At 32.3% G+C, this 24,982-nt stretch overlaps 1 protein-coding gene across 6 annotated transcripts in view; it reads right to left on the bottom strand.

Annotated features, from left to right (window-relative positions):
- Positions 1-24,982, bottom strand: part of LOC126810215 (ankyrin repeat and fibronectin type-III domain-containing protein 1) — a 104,299-nt gene that overhangs the window by 14,766 nt on the left and 64,551 nt on the right. For 5 of the 6 annotated variants that reach the window (XM_050535182.2, XM_050535180.2, XM_050535183.2 and 2 more), the window contains 3 exons: positions 24,673-24,833; positions 18,310-18,390; positions 2,180-2,298 (listed from right to left, as the gene is read on the bottom strand). In XM_050535182.2, coding sequence (XP_050391139.1) covers positions 2,180-2,298; positions 18,310-18,390; positions 24,673-24,833 — 361 coding nt within the window. Of the gene's footprint in view, positions 1-2,179; positions 2,299-7,407; positions 8,962-18,309; positions 18,391-24,672; positions 24,834-24,982 lie in introns of those variants that run through there. The other variant, XM_050535184.2, reaches the window with a different exon arrangement.

The following is a 24,982-nucleotide window of genomic DNA, read 5'->3' as shown; positions in this document are numbered from 1 at the left end:
TGCGTGCCGACAGCAAGGTTGGCCTAATCAATTAAGACTTCATCACCACCAGAAGTCACTTGTCCATGAAGACCCCAGTTGACATTGATTGGGTTGTCCAAAAACTAACCTGATGGCAAAATGTTTAAAATACTATACTAATTATCACAGTAATTAGTAACCAAAATGGAAATAATCGAAGCTCTTTGTACCTTGTGACATTTCAAAATTATCTTTCCTATATTCAATTACTCAAGGACAACTAACTCTGCTTAAAATACAATATTAGTAATTTGTTAGGTCAGAATATTTAATCATTAATAATTCACGAAATTACAAACATTTACAGAAATAAATCAAAACATTAAATGTAAAAATTTTAAATAAGCTACTTTAATTTATAAATAATTTACTTATATATTATGTAGGTAAAATTTAAAGCCTCCTAATGTGTTCAACAAGTTACATCTGTCAGAGCAGACGGAAAGAGTTTTCGTTTACATGATTGGTTTAACTCATTGTAAAGGTATATAAAATACATAGCTGAATAGCATCTTTTCCATGTTATATCATTTTATTCTTTATTTGTAAAGTTATTATGAGTGCACGCTTCACAATTATCACAGTAGGTTTTCATTTATTACAAATCTAATTTTCTCTACCTTTAAGAGGTTTCTTATGTTAACATTTTAACCACATTTTGTATATTATGTATTGCACCTACTGGTAGTAACCTCATTAAAATGATTAAATTTCTTATACAAAGTTTACAAAAAACAGGAAGTATTCTTGAAATTTTTATTAGTAGGGTATTCAAATCAGAATACAATGTCATTGTCCGGCTAAAAAGCATTTTGTAATAATATTTGTAATGTTGCTTAAAGACCAACCAAAAAACCCATTCTATTGAGATTTAAATTTAAAAATTATGACCATAGAGAAAGAGAGAAAGAGAGAGAGAGAGAGAAATGGGGTTTAACGTCCACGCAGCACAAACTAGGTCATTTCAGGACTAACATATGGTTTCAATTTTTTATTTCAATAAGTCGCTTGCGCGTAGGGGTCTTTAGCAGTTGGAGGAAACCACGATCATTGATGAGTTATTAACCTTTAAATGTACACTGTACAATAAACTATAACACATACTTATAGTGTGTTATAGTTTATTGCTCTATCCAGTTACTAAATGCCTCTAAAAGATCATACACTGTACAACTAATAAGTTGATTTCAAGAAATTGAATGAAATGTGTATCAAAAACTGGAATATTTCATAGGAATAACATTTGGATAATCATACCTGTTATTATTGTATAATTTCTTTAATAAATGGTTATCTCTCCAAGGATTCATACCTCATTAACGAAATAATATAAGCAATTAAACGACTACTACTGACCTAAATGTGCTTTAGATGTAAAGGACAATGTTACTGTCAGCTTCAGCTGTACGTAGGGATGTAGTTTTAGTAAAAGTATGGTTAATTAGTTTGTCACTCTATTCCACCCTGTAAGGTATGTACATGACAACATGTGGCAAGATAAGACATTGTCAATAGGCTTTGATCTCCTTACCATTACGCCATTTAGGACTCAGGTAAAGGGCACCTGTGACACATTAGATTTAAACTATAAGGTTAATATGATCTCAGGTCTTAAGACAATAAATTACACACATCAATCTTGATTAGGTTATAAAGTCAACATAGAGAAACTGGTCAGCATACATAAATCACAAATCTATTTGACTAATTCTTTAAACATATTTATCATGTAAATGATAATTTAATTAGACATTTGTATAGTGAATTATGGTGCTTAAAAATGCAAATTGAATGGAAAGCAAGTTCTTCAAAGCAGTGATAAGGTTGATACTCAGAGGAGTACAGTCGTTAGGATCACAGTTTATGTATTTGAGATAATAAAAAATCTATGGTTGATGTGTTACTTATTCATTCTTCCAATCTAAAATAAATTTTGCAGCAGTTTCTGGTTTTATGCTTTTAATTTTTTGTACAATTGATGTTGGCAATTTTATTTTTGTGGAGTAGGGGGATAGAGCAAGTAGTTGGTCCTGCCTAGCATGGAAATAAGTCTGGCACCAGCCATGCTCCTCAACTAAATTTCTGACAGATAAGTTTTCTAGCGGTGAAACATATTGAATTCATTGATTTTAGAAATAATAGCTAAAATAGTACTTACTGCTGTAGGAGGGGTGGTATAATACAACTGTGCATTAAATCGCACATCTGCCTCATCGGATTTATTGGTCTGTGTGTCCGATGAGGAATCACTTGGTTCATCCACATTCCATGCTGATCCTGAAATTACAGTTGATAGCCTCATTTAATTATCTAATTACAGCCCGGTTCCCACCATGTAAGTTAGCTTACAAATTTGTTGATAATTTTGTAGATTAAAAGAATGTTTTTTTTAGAGCTCTTCACAAATGAGCCTGTTAGCCAATTCAACCCTAAAAACAACTGAATAGTAATTTTTAACTTGGTCATTGTTTTCTTCAGTTTATCTTTAAGGGTCTGGGCGAGTTACTGTTTTATTTTGCCAGTTAAAGAGTAAAATAAAGTGGTACAAACAAGTGCAATTATCTGGAGTATCTTGCACTCTTAAAAATGAGCTGAAGCCCTGTAATCAAGAATTGATGTAATGGCTGTCTTGTGTTTTTGATAAGAATTACATGATTCTGTCAATTTAATATCAGTATCTCCAGACATTAAAAATAAGGAACAAGGCCATACAAAAATAAGGTCATTCTTATCGAAATGCTAATTTCAAACACAAATTGAGTGGAAAATAAAATTTGGAGTATTTAAGATAATAAATTCTCACCAGGGGCACATGTCCTCCCTGCAGCCTATCAAATTTTATTGGTCATGTCTGATAACCTTCAATTAAATATAGCTGGTGTCATGTAATTATAAACAGGAACAGATTGCAATAAGATAATATTGTTTTTGGCGTGACCCTCTCCTACTACCTGTACTATCTTATTTATTATTGTGCTAATAGAAGTTATAAATATAAACCGACACTGAACATATCTGCTGTTTAATTACTTTGGTAATTGGTGTATTTTTAAATCAAGATAAAAGAAATATTTTGATAGTCACAAGAAATATAAATATATCTGAAAGGAAACAAACCAATGGTGCACCTAGTGCTCATTTTGTTGCTTCAGAATATAGAAGGGGATATTTCTTCATAATAAAAAAAATTGAAAGTAGTGTTTGTGCCAGAATTTGAAGAGCAAGAAAGAGATTGGGGTGTAGTGAGGGCAGCTCAGGAGGCTATTCACTATTGTGAAGCTTGCAAGGGGAAAATGTCTTGGGAGGATGGGGGAACATGCAGAAGGCCAATTCTTGAAAAAAAAATTCAATGCTAACTAAGCTTTTATCTTTAAAATGTTTTAAAATCTTTTGTGAAATTCCAGGCTAAAAATATGAAAGTTCATCAAGTTTCTATAATGCTTATGGTAATGAAGGTAGTTATTATAACAAGTATAGAGATTAGTTTATATTATAAACATTCCTCTGTCAAAATCACCAACATGTATGTAAATAACCTACATCAAAGTCAGGTTTCTGTTTTATCTGAACTTTGGCCTTAATTCTTCAATCTGGCATCTTATAATGCTTATTTACGTCATAGTAACAGCCCAATGTTTATGCTAGCTGCCAGCTGTCATAATGGCTAATCATAATAATTCAAAATTATACAAGCAAAAGTACGAAAAAGTTTCCAGGAAATGTAGAACAATGACCTTATATCTATCCTATATTTTTCTATTTTTCAGATTGGAAAACTAGTTGAGGATACATTATTATTTGTTCAGCTACGAAACAGGCAGATAATATCTGCTCTGAACAGGTATAAAACTGCCTCAAGATAAATCCTTCAGATTTGTGATAAGTTCATTATCTAATAAAAGTTGTTTGCTCTTTGGGTATGGGGGTATAATGTCAGAAAAGCAAAACACTTCCGTCTTTACAGTAATAGATATAATAACTAAATATGTATGTAAATGTATGTTTATGAAAGTTTTCAAAACCAGACAAAAAAATAATATTGTCAACTTGCTATGAATAACTCAACCACAGACCAACAAAACTGTCAACTACATTCAATAAACTACTCAACAATTTGAAAGAGTATGCTTATGAATGGGTTTAAAGTCAATATTATTCTGATTTTTCAATTTCCTGTCTGTCTTGGCACTGTTTTAATTTCTTTCTTTTTTATATAATGCCACCTCCAAATAACGCCATCTCCAATGGGAATACTTCTTGTTTTTAAACAAAAGAAGTGTTCGCATTAAAATGTCTTGGACTTTGATCCTATTTTAAATGAAATTGAAGATGGAATTTTTTTTTAATTTCTTTTAGTTATTTTTTATAAGCTTGTATGGTTTCAAAATTTTATTCATAGCTCCTTAAAGCACATTATGTACCATGTTCCTGAAGCAACGACTGCGAGTTTCACAACATCTGGCCGTTGCTTGTTTACTTCACAATTCCCGAACTTATAGCTATGTTATCTGCAGACACGTGAGCAGTAGCGTCCAATCAGAGGTTGTGACATCGCGACCTCCACGGAAACCTTGACATTGAATGAACCTTGAACTTTGCAACTCAATTATCACATTTAGACATTTTACCTTGAAAGGAATCTGATAGGCTCACAAGTCGGGCTTGTACCCAATCGAAATTAGTGCAGCAATATGCAGGGTATTACGTGAATGCCTTGATAAGATGTACGTATTTAAAGCGAGATCAAGCCTTATATTGAAGATGATAATGTACATGAGAGAGACACAAAAATAAATAAATATGTTTGTGTGCAAGCTTTTGATCAATGATTTAGAGACCTAGGCATTAAGTAATTGAGTTCATTCGATGTTTCAGTAGGACATGATCAAAGATACACTTACTGAACTTAAAAAACCTATTTACCTACTTATGTATTCTATTGTATCTTTTTTTTAGGGTTGAATCTGAATTTCCCCAAAAAATCCTGGAAAACAATAGCTGCAATATCATTGTCAAGCTATAAATGTTTTGTACCAGGAAATCCATCTTTTATTTTAATTGCTCCAGTCAGCAGTATTATTAAAGGATGCACGTATGTCACATCTGTGTGTGCCATAAAGAGAATAAAATATATTTCTGTATAAAACAATCAACTTAATATAATGTAGGTGGCTCATAAATATCTGAATGCTCTATATATATACCTACAAACCACTTAACGCTTTATCATATAGGCCAAATGAAATGACATGCCAACTTGGGTGCCATTACTTTTATCATATTTCATATAGACAAATCTCTGAAGAATTCTTCTGGCTCTACAATTACCACATCAAAAACATTTTCTATCACCTACGCCAGTTAAAATACCAAACAATCTAATTAACATGTCATTGCACTTCAGCTAATAACTTTGACTTCATTATCCAACAAAATCAGGTCATTGAGTAAACCCAAAGTTGAGATTGCAGGAGAGATAATAATCGATATCAAAGTTAGGCACAACAAATTAGTTTAATGGGTTTCCAAATTCTACACTAAGAGACACTCATTTATATAATATATTATGTATGCGACAATATACTGTTACTTCGTGCCACAGGCCACTGACACTAATACCATATATACGCTTCAAGCTACTGACTTGAAACGTATCGCCTGGTGATATTACCCTTGGTGCAAGTTGATGTAATACAGTATTAGTACTAGCTATAGTAGTATATAATAGCAACATGTGTGGTATATAATCTGCAAGATCAACTTGGATGTAAAATAACATACTCATATCACAGTGTATTCTCAGGCAATCAATTGCAAAGTAGAAACAATTTTGATAAATTTTTAAAGAAGGCCAATGAACCATCAGTTTTCTTTATAATATTTTAGTCCTTGGTCAGCAACTCAATAACTATTTGTCAAAATTTCACAGGGAACATTTTTGGCAAGATAGAAGTAACAATCATATGGAATTCTAAAGTCAACAACAGTGTGAAAACATAATTCCAAGAAAAATTTTGCTGCTGGTTCTAATTTGCCTGGTTTTGTTTTCTTATCTGATCAATGTGACACAAAAGTTAACAACTGATATAATTGTTAAAGGAGAAAATCAATTGTTAATCAGATCCAATAGATGAACTGATGATAAAACTAATTTCCGCACCAACAGAAACAACATAATTGTTAAAATAAAATTAATTGCAAAACTTCATTTATTTTTTATTCGATGTTAAAATATCATTTTTTTAAAAGAAAATATTCAATTAGTAAAAGAATCCTGTTTGGAAAAACTATAACAACATGCATCATTGATAAGGTTAGCTAGTCAATCAAGCTAAATCACCCATGCCTATACCCATCCTTATAAACAATTCTTTGATCAGGAGAGATGTTTGTTTAAGATACTATTAAAGTCTGTATTATTACCAACTTATGTTAAATTCCAATACGGAATCCTAAAAAAAAGGCAGTGATTCTAGTAAAAATATCCTGAATGTTCTAGTTCTTTAAAATAAATCATGTAAAGCATGGCATAGGTTGACCCTGCAAATATGATCATATCCCATGAAAATGATGTGACTGCTAAAGATACATCACAAAACAAGAAACTGACAACAATTGTCTGCAAGGATTTTAGTTATTTATTGCTCATGTGACAGTCCTAGTTATAACACATGATATTTAATAAACTAGTTTCTTTTGACAGCAATAATACAAATTTTATTACAGAACACCCAATCCATACTTTTCTAAATATAATTAAATTAAATTGCTATCAAGACCATCCTATATTATTTTGTTTAGACTATTATTGTTAAATATATCTAATTTGAAATCCTATTTTTTAGACTATTATTGTTAAACATATCTAATTTGAAATCCTATTTTTTAGACTATTATTGTTAAATATATCTAATTTGAAATTCTATATCATGTTTAGATATTATTGATAAATATATCTGATTAGCACATAAAATTAATTTATAGTGTGTAAGTAATGAGCTTAAATTAAAAAAGAAATCTTGAGACACATTGGCTTAGTGAGTTTGGTGCTGGCTCACTCACCAGGAGGTCCAGGGTTTGGTCAAGAAAGATCCTGAAGTTTTTCCCATGGCAATAGTGTTCAATGTAGCATCTGGCAAGATTAAGCATCTAGTTATTCCTATGTAGCGTATGTTATTTGAAGCATGTTAAAGATCTCCTGACAAGTTGGAAATCAATATAAAAGTAGGCTGTAGCACCACTGTCTGGGCCCAATTTTCTCCCAGAGCACACTGCAAGCGCTTTTTAATTAGCTTAGTTGGTGAACAATGGTAAGACACCCGACTCCATTCCATGCATGCCATTTAAAAATACCTGACGGATTAATCAATGACAACATATACTTACTAGGTCTACGGCGTACATCTTTAGATTTTACACGATAACTGTCACTTCTATTCCATGGTAAAAAATGTAAAAAGTCTGTCTTTATTCTTAGTGATGACGATCGTTTTATGTCCTTTAGCTTGGTTTCCATTTTACCTAACTTTAGATTTGATATATGCATACTGTCACTGTTACAATATGGGAGTTTCCTAATTTACTGGGTTAATTTCTGGTCGTAAATCGTATTCCAAATATTGGTATTATCACCTGTGAAGTCTGTTAATACCTCTAACACTGCTCATCCCTGTAGTTATTTGACAAGTGAAGTGAAGTTAATTTTGTTAATCCCCTCTTTTCACAACCTAAAGACTGAGGGGGTTTATTTCACCAGGTGACAAAAAATAATACTCCATGTAAGATTCCCTACTGTTGCTTTTGTAATTTCTTTGTTTAAAGCTTCAGCTCCCACGTTCTAATGTGTATATTTTCTCTCTTGTCTTAATTTCAATAATAATCCTTTTGAAGATTAAAATACGTTTTTTTAATGTTCTGCTACTTTACATATAACATATGATAACACAGATACGTTGTTTATAAGTAGTTATGTAAATAGATTTAATGTACAGTTAGTTATTTCCATTAAAAGACCAGAGTTAATTTACCATTGGATTGGACTCCTAGCAATTGATCCATGGAATTATGTTGCAAATCACCTTAAACTATCCAGATAATGATTCCAACCTGATCCTAGAATCAGGATAAAAACCGAAATAACAATTACCACATTTTTTTCCCCCAGGAAAAAGATCTGTTTGTAAATACTTCAAAGAGAAATAAAAGATTATACTCTAAGTCCTGGTAATTAGAAAAAGAACAATATTTGTAATTCTAGCTTTCTGACGAAACACAATGAAACATAAGAATTTAAATTTAAACCCTTATATCTAGATGCATAAAAACAAATGGCTCCGTTTTATATCTTGCAGTCTAAAATTGTGATTCAATAATAATAACATCAGAAGATGAACAAACCATAGATTTGTCATTTCCTTCCATTAATAATGTGTCATTGTGGGCAGACCTAGGGTCATACAATACAACATGTCACAAGACGCGATTCATTTTCATAATACACAGCACATATATTCATTAACTTCTAATGAACACATCAAACGAAAAACCTCAAAGAGTTGCTATTGTCCGTCCTCATCAGTCAATTCTGTAACACTTAATATATTGTATTTCTTCGTTCTTGTCTGATATTGAGAAATAGAATGTTTCAAATTGTCAGAATGTGTACACAATCAGAAAATCAAAAATAGACTACTTGGCAACACATAAAGATAATAATCACTATTAAGTATTATACTTCTGGTCGTTTAAGATTTCCCTTCAATAAAATTGTCTCCAAATGTCCTTTAGCTACTGAGTGTTTATCATAGCTCTTTATACACAATAAAGTGTAGCCTCAGGATTTCACTTTATTTAGACAAAATTTCAAACATTTATTCAAGCATTTTAAACAGAAGAAAATCCTCGGAATGATGAGCTTTTGTTTGAATAAACGCGGAGAATTCTTGTTGATTTTGGACACTCACACACATTAACACTGAATGCCTTATAATAGATGGAATGACGAGAAATAAATATATCAACCTAGAAGTAACTGTTCTTTCTTTTTTACCCATACTTTAGACACTCCTGACTACCAAATCACATGTAATATTATTCCTTTTAAAAATAGCAAGTTATAATCACTTGATAATCCATTATTACATGAACTACATATACAAATAAAACAGGGTTAAATATGTAACCCTGTTTAACTCCCTGACAAATAACAAATGTTAAATCTACAATAAGTTAGGGTATAAGTTCGGGGAAATAGATTAAGCTATTCCTTGGAGATTTTTATAGAAATTCATGGACATGCCTCTTATCTTTGGCTGTAAATTTCATGTCAAAATCAACTCATGAAAGGCCACTTGAAATCTCGACTTACAACAATAAATGTGTCAAATCACATTAATATTTATATGTTATATATCAGACAGTACAAATTACCTACATGTATACTACCTGTATATAAATCTATATATTAGATGTAAAGATCTTTATATCTTCGCGATGAATAAGGAATTCACAAAAAAATCTATGTTTACATTACCTACTGATATTAATGTAAACAGGTGTATATACCTACAGGTAACTTCATAGACAAGTATTATCTAGACACCTGTATATTTTCAAACCTTTGCCCATATTTAATAATAATATTAATTAGTTTTTGATACACATTCCAAGTAGTTTGTTAAGTTGCAATAAAGATCACATTTCCGAAGTTCCATTACATTGAAGATTTTCAAGCAAAGGCTGAAGTATATTGATATACAATATCTAATATGGATGCAGAGAGAGTTAGCCAGGTGGGTTTAGGGAAATCACAATGTCAAGAAATCTTTTCGAAAAATAAAGGATTTATTAGGTACCAGTACACTGTTTGTACTTAATGAATTAGGTACAATTAACTGAAAATACCCATTTAAATACAAGAAAAAAGAGTGATATTTTGGTGAAGAATATTCCATTATAGAATTATACATTTCTTCTGCTATTTAATTTAAGACACAAGAAATCATCTATTATTAACAATAACAGTCATGTTATTTATAAGTACCCTTGACTCAATCTGACATTTTACAATTTATTTTGATTTAAGAAAGGGCCTTAACTGATTTTCTCTTCTTTCATTTAATGTTGTTAATTTCTTGATAAATCAAAATTTTCTCTATGGTTATGAAATGTATGACGTAAAATCGTTTTTAAAAAAAGATAAATTGTCAGTTTTATGTGGAATATTGTGCATCAGTTTAGTTGACTTTTTTTATGTAATTTATTGATTTTTGTATTTTCAGTTTAATTTCCTGTCATGAGATGAGCTTGGCTTACTTAAAATATTCTTTTAAAAACTATTTAAGATATCTGGCCTGATAGATTTACCACGAAAACCTTAATACTATACGGTAACTATTTGACATGAAGCAATCTTAAAGGCCCACACAGTACAAGAATACAATTTATATCCCTTATTATTTCAACAAATAACTACCTGTGGGAAATATCTAGTCCACAGTAAACACATTATGATATTAATTTCTTCTGATGTTGACAGCATCCAAAGTCATAGATTGTCAAAGAGTTCTTTTCAGATTGAATATTTTTAATAGGTTTAAAAGCTATATTTTATCACTGACTTCCAGTTTTATATATTCTTCTATATTGTATAGATACCAAGCCTGATAAATTTTTCCATGAACAAAATGACAGTCCGTTTGGAAGTTTCACCTGACAAGTCTCAGATTCGATCAGACTTTGTCCGTGTCTGACCACTTATTTTGATGCCATAAATAAAATTCTACTTCTGTGAAATCACATTTTTCAGTAAACAAAGAATTCGATGATTGTGTGGGCGAAACAGTTAATGGCTTTCACAAATATTAATAGTTTTATATACTTTGTTATCTTAAGTGGGTATTATTGTCAAGAATCCACTCCAATATACATTTGGTTCCTATTTCAGTTAAGAGGAAGACATGGAACCTACTATAATAGTTTTTGAAAGTTTTTTTTCCTTCACAGACTATGTCCTTTTTTACAAGTAATAATAAATTGTTAACAGTTATTTTCCAAATTTATTAAAATTGCAATAACATTTGATTACAATATTCTTATTGCAATGTAGACAAATTTAAATATTTCTATTCAAATTAAAAATATTTTATCTATTATTTCTCATTACATCAATACCATAACAATGCACATTAAAAATATCCTTTGATTATTTGCCAATTGAGCACTATAATTAAGCATGCATACAAGATTGTATAATGAACAAGTGTGTATGTTCAGCATGACTAATACTATAAATAATTTGTATTACAGTCAGTAATATAGATCCACCCATTATTAAACTATGGATATCTGATTAAAGAACCAAGAACAAATAGACCATAACATTTTAATTTGGTTTTGTTGTAATCCACGGTCTCATGTCCTATTCTTACCCCACTTTAATGATAAAATGCTCAATAAACCATGGCCTGCTGATCAATAGGACAATTTTTTTTGACACAAGGGTCATAACTCTGCAATTAACTGATATGAAATACTTAATTTTAATAGTGTTCATCCTTATTACTAGTCAAACGATCCCAACAAGTTAAAAACGGGCCTTCACAGCGTTTACAAGATTTCGATGACTAAGGTAATAACTCTGCAAAAAAGTGATGTATGCATCTGTTAGGGTTCATGTCAATAGGTAGTTGAATAAGCTCAACAAGTTCAATAAATAAATCTGTCCTGTAAAATGATAACAATGTTTTGATGGCAGGTGCAATAACTCTGCTAATAACTGATGCACAGCTTTGAATTTCAAGGTTCATGTCCATGAGTAATTTAATACAACCTAGAAGGTTTTTAAAAATATCTCACCTGCACCGAGATTACAAACTGGGTGAATCAAAGAACAGAAGGACAAATGCAACATATACAACCACTTTAAAATGTGGAAATACAAAAATTGATGCACAATTCTGAATTTTAATAGGTTTCCACCTTATGCCTAGCTGAACAATCTTGTAATAAACACCACAGGAAACGAGACATGCTATCATCTTTCAATTATCTATAAAAAAGAACACTGTGGTTCTACTGTTTTAGAAGACAAGCCAGAGTTCAATTATTAATTGACATCTTTGAACCTAGTATGGAAAAGATCCAACACAGTGCCTCTACACAGTGAAGATGTAAAGTTTGACTTAAAAAATAATATTATATTACACACAGTTACAACCCCTGAAAATCACTGAAAAATACTGCAATAGTTTTTTTTGACAAAAACTTTTTGGGTAAAGTAAAAATAATTCATGCATTTTCTAAACAAAAAGGGATAAATATTGTTGAATTTATACTGGAGATTTTAAGTCAAAGAATATTTGTTCGAATAGTGAGGTTTCAATGACAAGCAAATTTACCGATGCATCAATGCGAGTACCGATGTTTACTCTAGATGCATCTATGCTTAAAATGTTACTGGATATCAGCACTAACAAACACTGAGATTTTATAAAGAGGGCACTTCTAGTAAGAGGTCACTCATGAAAATTCTTTTGAGTGGCTGCTGAATACTGATTCTACTATACCAAATTTTCTATATTTTTACTGGAAATAACTGCCCTATAAATACTGGTACTTTCGAGGGATTGCGTATCCTTAAGTAATTTATTATAAATACAGATTTCATGTCAAGTCTAGTTTAAAATATTAGAGTATTTTGACAATTATAAGTGACAAACACGACTTGGTGAAGAAGTATTCAATTTACAAGTCAAATAATTTATATGAGATAAAATATGATTTATAACCAAACTGTCTCTTTAAATCCAAACAAGACATGACATGACGGCAGAATTGTCATTCTGTTCATGCTATAGAAAAGTAACTCTCAAATTTTTACATTTCACAGTTGCTATAAAGATTAAAATATCTTGGTTGCAGTACCAGGATCTTCTGCCTGATCATAAATTGATTTACAGATTAAAGATATAGTTTTGTAGTGATATCAATCTATGTGTATACTGATCATGTGACAATTCATGTGCACGTTAATATGAATCTAGATTGTGTGTCAGTTCAGACCCCGGACTACTTATAATGCCTTGCCTTTTTCTTAATGTGGGAGTATAAATATTAATACATAATGATGCAATACCCTATTACTTAGACCAGGAGCAACTTCTTTGGGTGAAAATTTACCTTGGACGCTACGCTACCACTCAAAAGGCATTGTGTCTTTACCTAAAGGGAACAGAATCGAATAGGCCACCTAATCGATCTGCTGTCTCCTACCTATGCGAGACGGGCCTATCATTTGGCTCTTGCAAGTTTCCCAGTAAACACTTGTCTGCGATATGACCCAAGGTGAAAGTGGACGTTGGAATGAAACGATGCAGCTGTGTATTAATTATAATAATCATATGTATCAGATATTACAATAATGACACACCCGTATCCATAAACATAATCATCATAAAGGTACGCAAATAACAAATATATTTCTTGAACACTTCTGATCATAACTCATCACTATAGAATGGAAACATTTCCAAACTATCAAAAACATATATAGCAGGATACTTGAAGGGAAACCTTTTTTTGACAATCTATAAATTTTAACATAGCCTCCATTATCTATTACATAGCAGACTATAAATGGACATGTGAGTAATACACACGCTGTGCTGGCAACATCACGCTTATAGTGGTTGATACACTGACATAAAAGTATTTTAATGTGTGGATTTATTCATCAGCAGTTTTGGCCTATAATTTGATTTATCATGGTCATTACAAATAGAACTGATGATTCGGGTATACTCGAAGGTACATTTCTTTAAAACTTTCCATTCCATGTTTAAAGTAGCTAAGTCTCTAACTCAATATCATCCAAAATCTTCAACATTGAAAACACAAATTATTTGTCAATTTAAAGCAACATTGATGCTGTGATCTTACCGGAAAAATGTGGGCTTCTGATATCCAATATTTAAGACAAAATAAACATTTTACCATTGGTACACGAATCGTGTACCATAATGCGTTTCAGCCCCAGTTCTAGCAAGAGACTCGAGGAGCGAGGCTAGACATATTGCACCAAACCAAACGGCATATGTAGACTGGAATAACCAGGCGCTAGAAATTTGCATTCGATTGAGACTGCTGACTTATTTCGCAGAACATAACTGATTTGAAATTAGAGTAAAAACGGAAACCATTGAATGTATATCAGTTTATATACATTCATATTACAGTATTATATGAGTTCCGACCCACTTTGTGTCAATTTCTAGGTCCCAAATGTTAGCGATTTAGCTCCTTTAATCCTTAGAAAAACAATGGAATCAAAAGAAAGGAACAGGGATTATTGTTCACTCAACAAAAATCAGGCCATTTCATGGACTATCATATTGTTATCTTTATTTCAATAATTTACTTGCGCTTAGGATCTTTAGCAGTGGGAAGAGACTGGAGTATCCAATGAAAACCAACAAGGTTAGGCAGGTGATCCTACTCCTTGTCATGCACAGGTAAATCCATGATACTTGAATGGATGACAGATCTAAAGCTCACAGGTTAGACCATTTGGTCATCCATCCAAGTTCCCCACCCACTTCAAAATATAGTTAAATGATTAACTTTCCTATCCTCGAGGTTCCTGGAGGAGGAGGGATGTCAGTTGACTGACTGGTCCAAGGGTTGGGCTGCGTTGTACAGGATTGCCATCTATTCAATGATTGTACAAGACTACCAAGTTGGGTACCTTATACCTAGTGGGGGTTTCTGGTTGAACCAGGAACTGACTATGATGCAGACATCTTGGAATTGTGATGTCATATTCAAAATTGATGCCTGTCAATCTATGTCCAATTGTCCAAGGAACAAGCATGCCAAGTTTCAAGTCAATTGGGCTCTTTTGAAGAGTGTCCCGCAAAGATCAAACAACAGATGAGTAGTGCATGGGGACCAGTTCCTGGTACAAAAATACATGATCTATTTTAGTCCTATATTTACTCAGAACTCTAATACAAAACAAATAATTTTTGTCTAACCCTCAATATATAAATTTATAATTAATGAAAATCACATTATTTGTATAAAGTCTTCAGTCATCATAATTTCAAGAATGTAATCATATGTTAGAACTCTGGAGTAAAATGGCCAGTAAAAATGATCTGAATGGTGTGAGTAATATACGCATATTATTCAATTGAATGATTTTACCTACCAAAGCACAAACTCCATTTAGGGTACATTACTATTCCATTTTTTAACATTATTTCCACGTGGAGGCCAACATATTTCACAACACATATCTGACATGATCAGAAAAGTCTGTGTTACCTACCAAACAAATTTAAACTTATAATAATCTTAATCTGTGACTCCATGTTTATAATCCTATAATCACTAATCTTAATCTATGTGTATTTACCTACTGTGTGTATATATCATGTATAATATTAAATACACTGTTCAACTTCATTTATTACATTGTATTATTTCAAGGCAATCACCTACTTATTATCATATTAAACCCCATTATAAAGCTTATAACAAATACTTCCCTTTGTAAGTAATGTTTTGCTTATTTTTTACTTAATATTTGATATCGAAATTTTCAAGAACAGAGACTTCTGTGAACAATCCGATAGAACTACAGCTCCTATTCTAAAATTAATGTGCCCTGAAAAATTGAATTTATGGTGTAAATTACTATCTTGAACATAATAAACTTTTTATATGTTTATAAATCTATGTCAATATTAAAACCAAGACGCAGTTGAAATGTAGTCTTCCTGAAGGACATTTGATAAAAATCAGAGACAAGTAGTACAAGATTTTTTTAACCTAAGGTAAAGCCTAAGAGCTTCAACTGACCGATTTAACCTTGAAAGTAGCAAGAGTCTGCTGATTAAAAGACCAAATAAACCCTAAAGATAATATCGTATAAATGTCAACAATTGATATTGCTTAATACCTAATAAGGTTAACTTATGTTAATGAATATTTTTTATTGATTCTCATCAGCTAATCAGATTGTCAATTTTCATCTTGATTTTTCAAATAACCAATCAAAGTTTGGGTAGACTACAGTTGTATCAATACTATCATAATAATGTTCTAGAATAATGATGTAATTTCTACACTACATGTGTAGCCTATGATTTAAATACTAACGACAGATTTGATATTCCATTGGATCCAGGTTTCAAATTGAAGCCTCTAAGTTTATACTTTAAACTGCAATTGCTCCAAAAAAAAGGTAGCCAAAGACAGCAACTTATTCAAAAGGTAAACAATTGGACATTGACCAGATTTTGATAATGCTAAATAAAGTTCTATGGTTCACCTACTCCTATCCCAAGCTTCATCACACCAAGTTTACGAATCAGGGTTCATCGGTCATGAAAAATTAGGGCTGTGAAAGGATGAACTGTTAAAAACTACAGCCTCCATCTTGTCAACAAGGTTTTGGGAAAAGAGGGATAACCCTGGATTGGAAGGTTGTGGCAGGTAGAACATTGGTAGTTTGTCCCCAAATCCAACAAAAAACTGTTAAAAACTGTATCACGTAAAACAAACCTTTAGAAAAGGAGGCAACTCCAGAATAGAAGGTTCTTCATGCTACAAATCAAATAATCTTCTAAAAACTGTGGCCTCCACTGCGTTAATAAGCCAAGCGATCTTTTGTACAATCAGGGGCCATAATCCAGAATGTTATGGTTGGACATGAGACAATATCAAAAGAAACCAAGGTCTTTGGGATAGATAAGTTTCATCAAAATCAAGCAAAAAAGCGATCATTTTGTCTGGCAGTTTCAGTCCGATTTTCACAAAATTCAAACTAAACTGTCAGGGGCCATAATCCAGAATGTTATGGTTGGACATGAGACAATATCAAAAGAAACCAAGGTCTTTGGGATAGATAAGTTTCATCAAAATCAAGCAAAAAAGCGATCATTTTGTCTGGCAGTTTCAGTCCGATTTTCACAAAATTCAAACTAAACTGTCATTAGGGTGTTACCGTGATATATTTGAACTGGTTTTTAAAATTGGATCAGAACTGTGACTTTTAGAGGTTCCACAAGTTAAATATATGACTTTTTCCTACAATCAGGGGCCATAATTCAGGAATTGATGGTCCAATATACATGAATATCAACAGGAACTGAGATCTTTGGGATTTAAATACGTATTTTAAGTTTCATCAAAATCGAATAAAAATTGTGACCGCTAGAGGGTCCAAAACCTTGGTATCACATACTTTTACACTACATACATTTTACATTTGCATGCGAGGAGTGGCCATTTTGTCGGGCAGTTTCAGTCAGATTTTCACGAAATTCAAACTCAACCATCATTAGGGTCTAACGGTACTATATTGGGATGGTCCACAAGCTAAACATACGATTTTTCATACAATCAAGTTACAGTCTGATATGCACCATTATGAAAAGGAACCAAGAGCTTTGGGCATTTCAGTTTCATCAAAATCGGTATATAATTGTGACCTCTATAATGTCCACAAGCTAAAAACATGTTTTTTTAATTGTACAATCAGGGGGCATATTTCATTAAGTTAAGGTCCAATACATGCCAACCAATATTGAAAGTAACCAAGATCTTTGGAATATAAATCTATATTTCAAGTTTCGTCAAAATCGGATAAAAATTGTGACCCGTAGAGTGCCCACAAACAAAATGTTGGTGTATAAAAACATACTTGGTACATTGCTATAATGTCTGTGTTTAATTTTGCAGTATTCCTGCATAGATTGCTGAATAATTGTCAACTGGAAACAGAGTTTACAATAATTTGATGAATATAACAGTAACCATTCACCAGTTATCTCCCTTCAACTACTAGATTCAAATATACATTTTTCAACATGTTATGCTGTCTACAATGACCTTAAACACCAACCAGCTGTTATGTCTAACCAGTTAATCTTGTAAACTATTTTAAATCTATTTCACTCTTGACATTTTCCAAGAGTAGTTTCCTGAAAGACAGACTGATCCATCTACAAGATGGATCAATGACCTTGCTGTCTTTTATTCCTTGGTTCCATTGTGATATAAATACATGTCCACTACTTTTAATACAATAAGGATGTATAGCACCAGGAAGCAGTAATCTTTACTGGAGTGCAGACAACCTATGTAAATTCCTTTTTTTATGTAGAAAGCCAGATATACTGGTGTAAATGATTAAATGTTTCTATATTTACCATACTGCCATAGTGATGTGTCAAACTATGTCTGTGGATAATGAAATAAAGTACACACATATATCTTACTTACTTCTTCGGAAAAATGTCCGGGAATAACTCTTCCTGTCTATACTGTTGGAGCGACGATATTTGGCACATTGTGGTAAATAGGCTGAAATGAGAAAAGATAATTCTATACGGTTGAGGCCATGACTAGTATGGCAGTTCTATGTGATGACTGTCTTCATTAGCACAGTTGGTGCAGAAAATCCCAATTTTTATTTCTACGTGATGGACGAATATGTATCAAGAGTTCGGTCTCTTTATAGTACTGAAAATTCATTATTGTGAGGCCCCGAGACATTGCCTGAAACCATGGACCTTATAATACATTATAAGGTCCATGCTGAAACTAACATGGAAGTCAACTGGAAAACAATTACTACCCGCAATTGTACAAAGACTAGTAACTGTATCCCCTTAATTCGGTACACAGGATTGTAGTTCGTCAATAGAGGCTTACTAGTCTTAAACTAGTTTTCATGGTGAAAAGTTATAGAAGTTATCTCCCTTGACACAACAGTTTAACCACCTTTTAAAAGTAATTCTCTCAAACTATTTAATCTCTAAAATCTATCAACTTTCCTTCAGCCTTTCAATACAAAATTCGTAAACGTGTCGATAAAAACTTCACAATAACCAGAATTTCAAACATACCGGTACATAAAAATTATGTGGTTAAAGGACAATATTGGTGCCAGTCATTATCATATATGTGATAGAACTGGTTAAACACGTTCCTAATATTATTTTATCACAGAGATCATCGCTACGATAGAGGCATAATCAATGTTTCAACAATCGGAAATGACGAACGCAAAAGGAAAACACGAGTTATCCCTCTATATAACTGATTGAAGTGATGGGTGATAACAGGTACATGGACGAATTTCTGCCCACTAATAATTCTTTCGAAGACTAAAAGTTGCGTCGTCATTTCCGATTGTTGAAGCATTGATTTACGCCTCTATCGTAGCGATGATCTCTGTGATAAAATAATATTTGGAACGTGTTTAACCAGTTCTATCACATATGTGATAATGACTGGCACCAATATTGACCTTTAAGAGTTTTAAATTTAAAACAGCATGCTTTTGACAGATACCTTCTCTTTTGAGAAATATCTTTCTCCATAATATGTAACATCTTTAGTCTTTAAAGCTATCATTAGCTTGATAACGTTGAGAGAATACTCTTCGAAACATCGCCCAAATAAACAAGTAGCTGTTTTTCCATAAGTATGTGTTATAGTTTACTGCTCTATCCAGTTACTAAATGCCTCTCAAAGATTATAGACTTTAAAGTTATCATTCAGAATTTTCATATATAAACTTTGAATTTGATTATTGTCAATTTTTTAGTAGGCTACTGTTAGTTCAGGTATTTTGTAATATAATAAAGTCCCTGAAAGGAATGGTAAACTAGAAAAACTGAAGGATTACTAAGTTAATGAAACAAACACTTCAGTTTATTTTTCCTGTCAGCTCATTTCAAGCTCAAGTACTTCTGAGTATGAAACAAACAAGTAATAGTCAATCCTAAAATCATACCTTCGAGAACTTCCTGGATATAGGAATAGCTATTATTATTTTGCGCTGAATATGGAATATTTTGTTTACGAAGAACTAAATAAAAGATGCAACCGTGTCAACCAGTGTTGCTATTTCAAAATATTCAAATTCATACGTAATAATAATAGGTGCACCTCTGTATATTTCATATATAATTCTTGTTCAGTATTCACATTTATGTCAGTAATATTCTTGAAAAATTATGTGGTTTTGTAATACAATAGAAAAAAAGCGTGCTGACCCCGCTGTACCTGCTTTAAATTCACGCCAGTAATATTTCTCAAAAAAATCACGTTTCAACTAAATATTCAAATTTTTACGTAATAAAAATAGGTGCACCCCGCTATTTTACATATTTAATTCCTGTACGGTATTCACATTTATGTCAGTAATATTCCTGCAAAATTATGTGTTGTATTTTCGTAATATGATAGAAGAAAAGTGTGCGGACCTTTTCCTGCTTCAAATTCATGCCAGTAATATTCCTTCAAAATAAGTTTAAGCACTCGTAAACAGGCATGAACAACTTCTGCATAGTATAATGTCCGCTATTGGCCTACGTGACCGGGAAAGTCAACTCTATTAGTAAGCATTGCCTTGTATGGTAAGCGATGATTTCCGTGTGATGGCGAGGTCGCAGGAAAGTGCTACTGTACATGTAGATGGGAATTTCTATATGGAGTCTTAAAAGATGTACCGGTAGTTTCATTATGGAATATAAGTTAAAGTTTTAATAGCTAATAATAGGTAATGATTCATATGGATACATATTGTGTCTATGTATGAAATATTTTATTTACGGTGAATGAAAAATGGAAAAAGTATCAATGGTGTCAGCCATGTCTCATTTACGTCCACAATGTTTGACATAATCTGATCATGGAGTTGCAAAGATCATTAAGAACATTGCTTTAAATATAGCTTCTAGAAACCAATTTAACATGGATAGAAGGCTGTAGAGGGTAAAAACCCAAGGCATGATAAACATTGGACAGGAAATTCTTGTTTAAGAGGCAATGTTCTGTCAACATCTTTCAGCTTACAACATTTCTTCAATTCATTAAATATGGATGAAGGTTGTAACTGTCATTCTAGCTTTGTCAATAATCTCAAGTCTTTCTCAAGTTATTTACTTCCCCGGGTAAAATTATCAAAATGTTCAACAACCTTGTGATTTATTTTGTCATTTCATGGAATATCATATCAATAATTGTCACATGTATTATGATGGGGGCTGTTTCAACCATCAGTCTGATAATAATAGACTAGATATGTCGTAATAATCTTGACAGTAATAATCATCATGTTATTCGCTGTTTTTATCCGAACATAAAACATGCATTTTCATGTTTATCAATCACTTCCTTGATAACTTATTCATAAAACTGTCTTGTATTACAATAGAATTACTTCTTCTTGTCAATCTAATATTTATTACACAACTCTGATGTCTAAATACATATACAGAAGGAGATAATATGAGAATTTTGGTACTGTAACAAAAACGATATGAGAATTTTGGTACTGGACCAAAAATGATATGACAATTCTGGTACTGTAAAACCAGATTTTTTGTACTGTTAGGTAATATGATATGAGAATTTGGTACTGTAAAAGGATTTTATTTTTAGTACTGTAAAACATGATATGAGAATTTTGGTACTGTAAAACACGATAGTATAAGTATTTTGGTACTGTAAAACACAATAGTATAAGGATTTTGGTACTGTGAAACTAGATAATGTGAGAATTTAATTTTAGAAAAGGGGATAGCATACAACAGGTCTCATTAATTTAAACATGGATTATGGCCTTAATTTCAAACTACAATTATGATGCCCCCCCCCCCCCCCCACCTTCACGTCGCATTCATTTTGTTACAGATGTACGCAGAATTTCAGAAAGATCATGGTACCTCTATGGGTACCAAATGTATTCCTTTACTTACTAGATTATTTGATGCTTAAAATAACCAGATAATTGACTGGCCACATTGTTATGGTGAGGTAAACATGTATCTGTATCAATCAACTTTTATGGATGCAGTAGCTGATTGTCAAAAGTGTTGCATGAAGTAGAGTATAACATAAGACCTTTATTCCTTTGTAACATTGTAGCGGGGTTAATTATTTTCCCCGTCATAAAGATATCTTGAATGATTTATGAGATATGTTCCAGAAACAAAATTAAGACGGAAAGATGGATGGAGCCCACTTCTATATTTTGATTATACCGAGCTACAAAAAATCTTTACAAAAAGTTTTATTTACTATTGTTTTGTTGACATTAATCATGTATCTAACGGTACTAAATAATATTTTATCCATGTTGAACATAATATACATGTGGTACAAGTTCATTTAAATATAAATATGATGCACCGGCCAACAGATTGACATACAATAAATCCTCACTGACTGCAATCTTGATGGAATAGATGCTATCAAAGAATTCATAACAATATTTTATAAGTCACCTCATAGATGAGAGTGGACAGGCAGTTCAGGTCAACTGACCATATCGATATCCCCGATAACACCAGCCATCAATCATACTGACATGTTGTTACAGCATGTACAAATTAAATAATCATTCTGTGTGACCTTATTTGGCTTAAAATTACTACACTCATTAATCAAGTAATCTGGAAATCAATAGTAACTATATTCTATTAAAACAACCATATTACCAGTAAGTATAAATCCTAACTACCGGTAGCTACCATAATGGCTATCAGTATCACAGCGCTTTAATAATTTCTTGATACCACAGTTCACTTATCATTCCTTAAAGATACATTATGGGAGATTAGATAAAGAGCTGGCAGTTTTCACTACAATATGTAAGAACTAGATAATGTAATGGGAATTTGTTGAAAATTCCAGTCAAATTGATCTACTTTGAACCAAGAATTTAGCGATTGAATTTTTGGCCTAGCCTCGATCATCATTACTAAAGTCTGTAGGATAAAAAAACATAGTCTTGATTATCAATTTCATGATTTAATCATGAATGAAAGTTCAGAAGCACATCGGATCCTAATCCAGTTAATATCGCAGACTAGCGATGACTTCGAGAGTTGATTATGGTCTGGATAAGTTAACTAATGTCAACTTAATAAGTTTCATAACATTTCAGGTCTAAAGAAAGACCTGCAATAGGCAGATTTAGCTCTTGCATAATGTATATTTAATCAATAAGATTCATTTTTTATTCAATTGATAGTTGTTATTTTTAGCTCACATTTCTATATTAAGACAGTGCTCATGACTGCGATTTCTGCTGCATATCTATTAAAAATAACCTTGGACTAAATTAACTTATGAGTAAACAAATAGAAGTGAATGATAAATTTTCTGAATGGCAAAAAAATACAAAAAGTATCTTTGAACAGGAGAAGTTTTATTCATAGTCAAGTTTTGGGCTGATAATTCAGACATTCAAAGAGAGTTTGATGAAGTTCGATTTTCTTGACGAAAGATGGAATTAAATGTTAAAATACATGAACCGGCCAAATTACTAGCTTGACGTTCTCACAGACGGTCAGAATCAGGGAAATGGCCAATCAGATATTTACCCTACATTCAGACCATCCAACAAACTAATAGACCATTTTCTTACTATTGACCGTGTGTCAATTTAATAATGGGCAGCTCCTAAGAGCCTTCTAGCAAACATGTTTGTCCATTTTGAAGAACACTTTTCATGTTCTATGGTCAATCACCATCTTAAAAGGAAAAGTCAAGCTCTATAAAATTGACAAATAGAACTCAAAGACATGCTGTTTGATGCCAAGATTCCTGGAAATATCTTCAAATTATTTACTCCAGCACCAATTGACCCAGGTCAAAATCCTCTATTTACAACCTTATAAGAGATCTCAATTCATCGCAATACACCATTTATCAGTATTAAATGAACATCAATGAAAATCAATCATATTTTTCACCGATTCAACCCTACACTTCCCACAGGAAATGTAGGTGGAAGTTCTTGGTCTGTCTTCCACAGTATAACTTTTGTATTATCATTTCCGTTATCAAGTGGAAAACCTCATTACATTATTCCAGGATAAAGACTCGAGTTTCCTGGTTACACATCTAGTACCAGATTCTTTTTACAAGGTTATTAAAGCCATTAGGATGTGCATGTATGTTATCAAAGGTAATATAATAAACTAGATCATAAATTAACCCAATGTTTTTTGCACCAGAAACCTAGAACTATACACAGATGCCAAGTCCCTCACCAGAACTTCTGGAAATTTTGAAAGATGCTCACACAGATAAATTGTAATTATTATCTGATGTACATAATTGGTTTAATAAACACTCCTGCTTTTGGCTTCGTGCAGAACAGTTGAATTTACAAAAACCTAGTTTATGAATAAAGTTGATAAGTTCAATAGGCTGATAATCATGATGCACTGCACATTCTATATTCCACAAGGTTACTGAACTGAAGGTATTGCTGGAGATAATTTTCCCCTTTCAGGTCCCATTTACCTTAGGGTGCCGTGCTAGTTGCTCGCCACACCATAAATAAAATGGGGTTTAACATCCTTCTGTTCTGCACTGACTGGGCTCATGAAGACGGATCAAAAAAAAAAATTAATTTAGAATCCTATTCAAAAGGAGATGTATAATGAAAGGAAGAGTTTTTTGGGGACAATGGGGTCACTACTGCGTTGTTGACACTACAAGTGTTTCTCCCTCAGGTATAACAATCCTCTTTTTCATATAAAAAAACCCCTATTTTTCTATGAATAAATATTGTTAATTAGCCCTATTCAAAAGGAGATGTATAATTCTTTTCAGAATTACCTGTTGTGGATAACTCAGAAACTGTTTTTTCGATGATTTGTGCAGGAACTGAGAATTTGCGACCAGGACTTTTCTTTTTATGGTATGACTGGTCCACAGGAATTACTTTGGTTACGTCAATGATTGGCAGGGTTTTAGATCGTTGTAATTCTTTCTTTCCTCTGAAATGAACAATGTGAGAAAATAATGAGAATGGACTGCACTAAATTTATGGAAAGATAAAAATAAGAAATGGGCTGTCTGGATGGAAGCAGATAATCAACGATTAAGCACAGCTTCTGGCACCATCTGAAATTCATCAAACAAATAT

Source organism: Patella vulgata, chromosome 2 (assembly GCF_932274485.2).
Source record: "Patella vulgata chromosome 2, xgPatVulg1.2, whole genome shotgun sequence".
NCBI lineage: Eukaryota > Metazoa > Mollusca > Gastropoda > Patellidae > Patella > Patella vulgata.
This window is presented reverse-complemented; position numbering and strand designations above follow the sequence as displayed.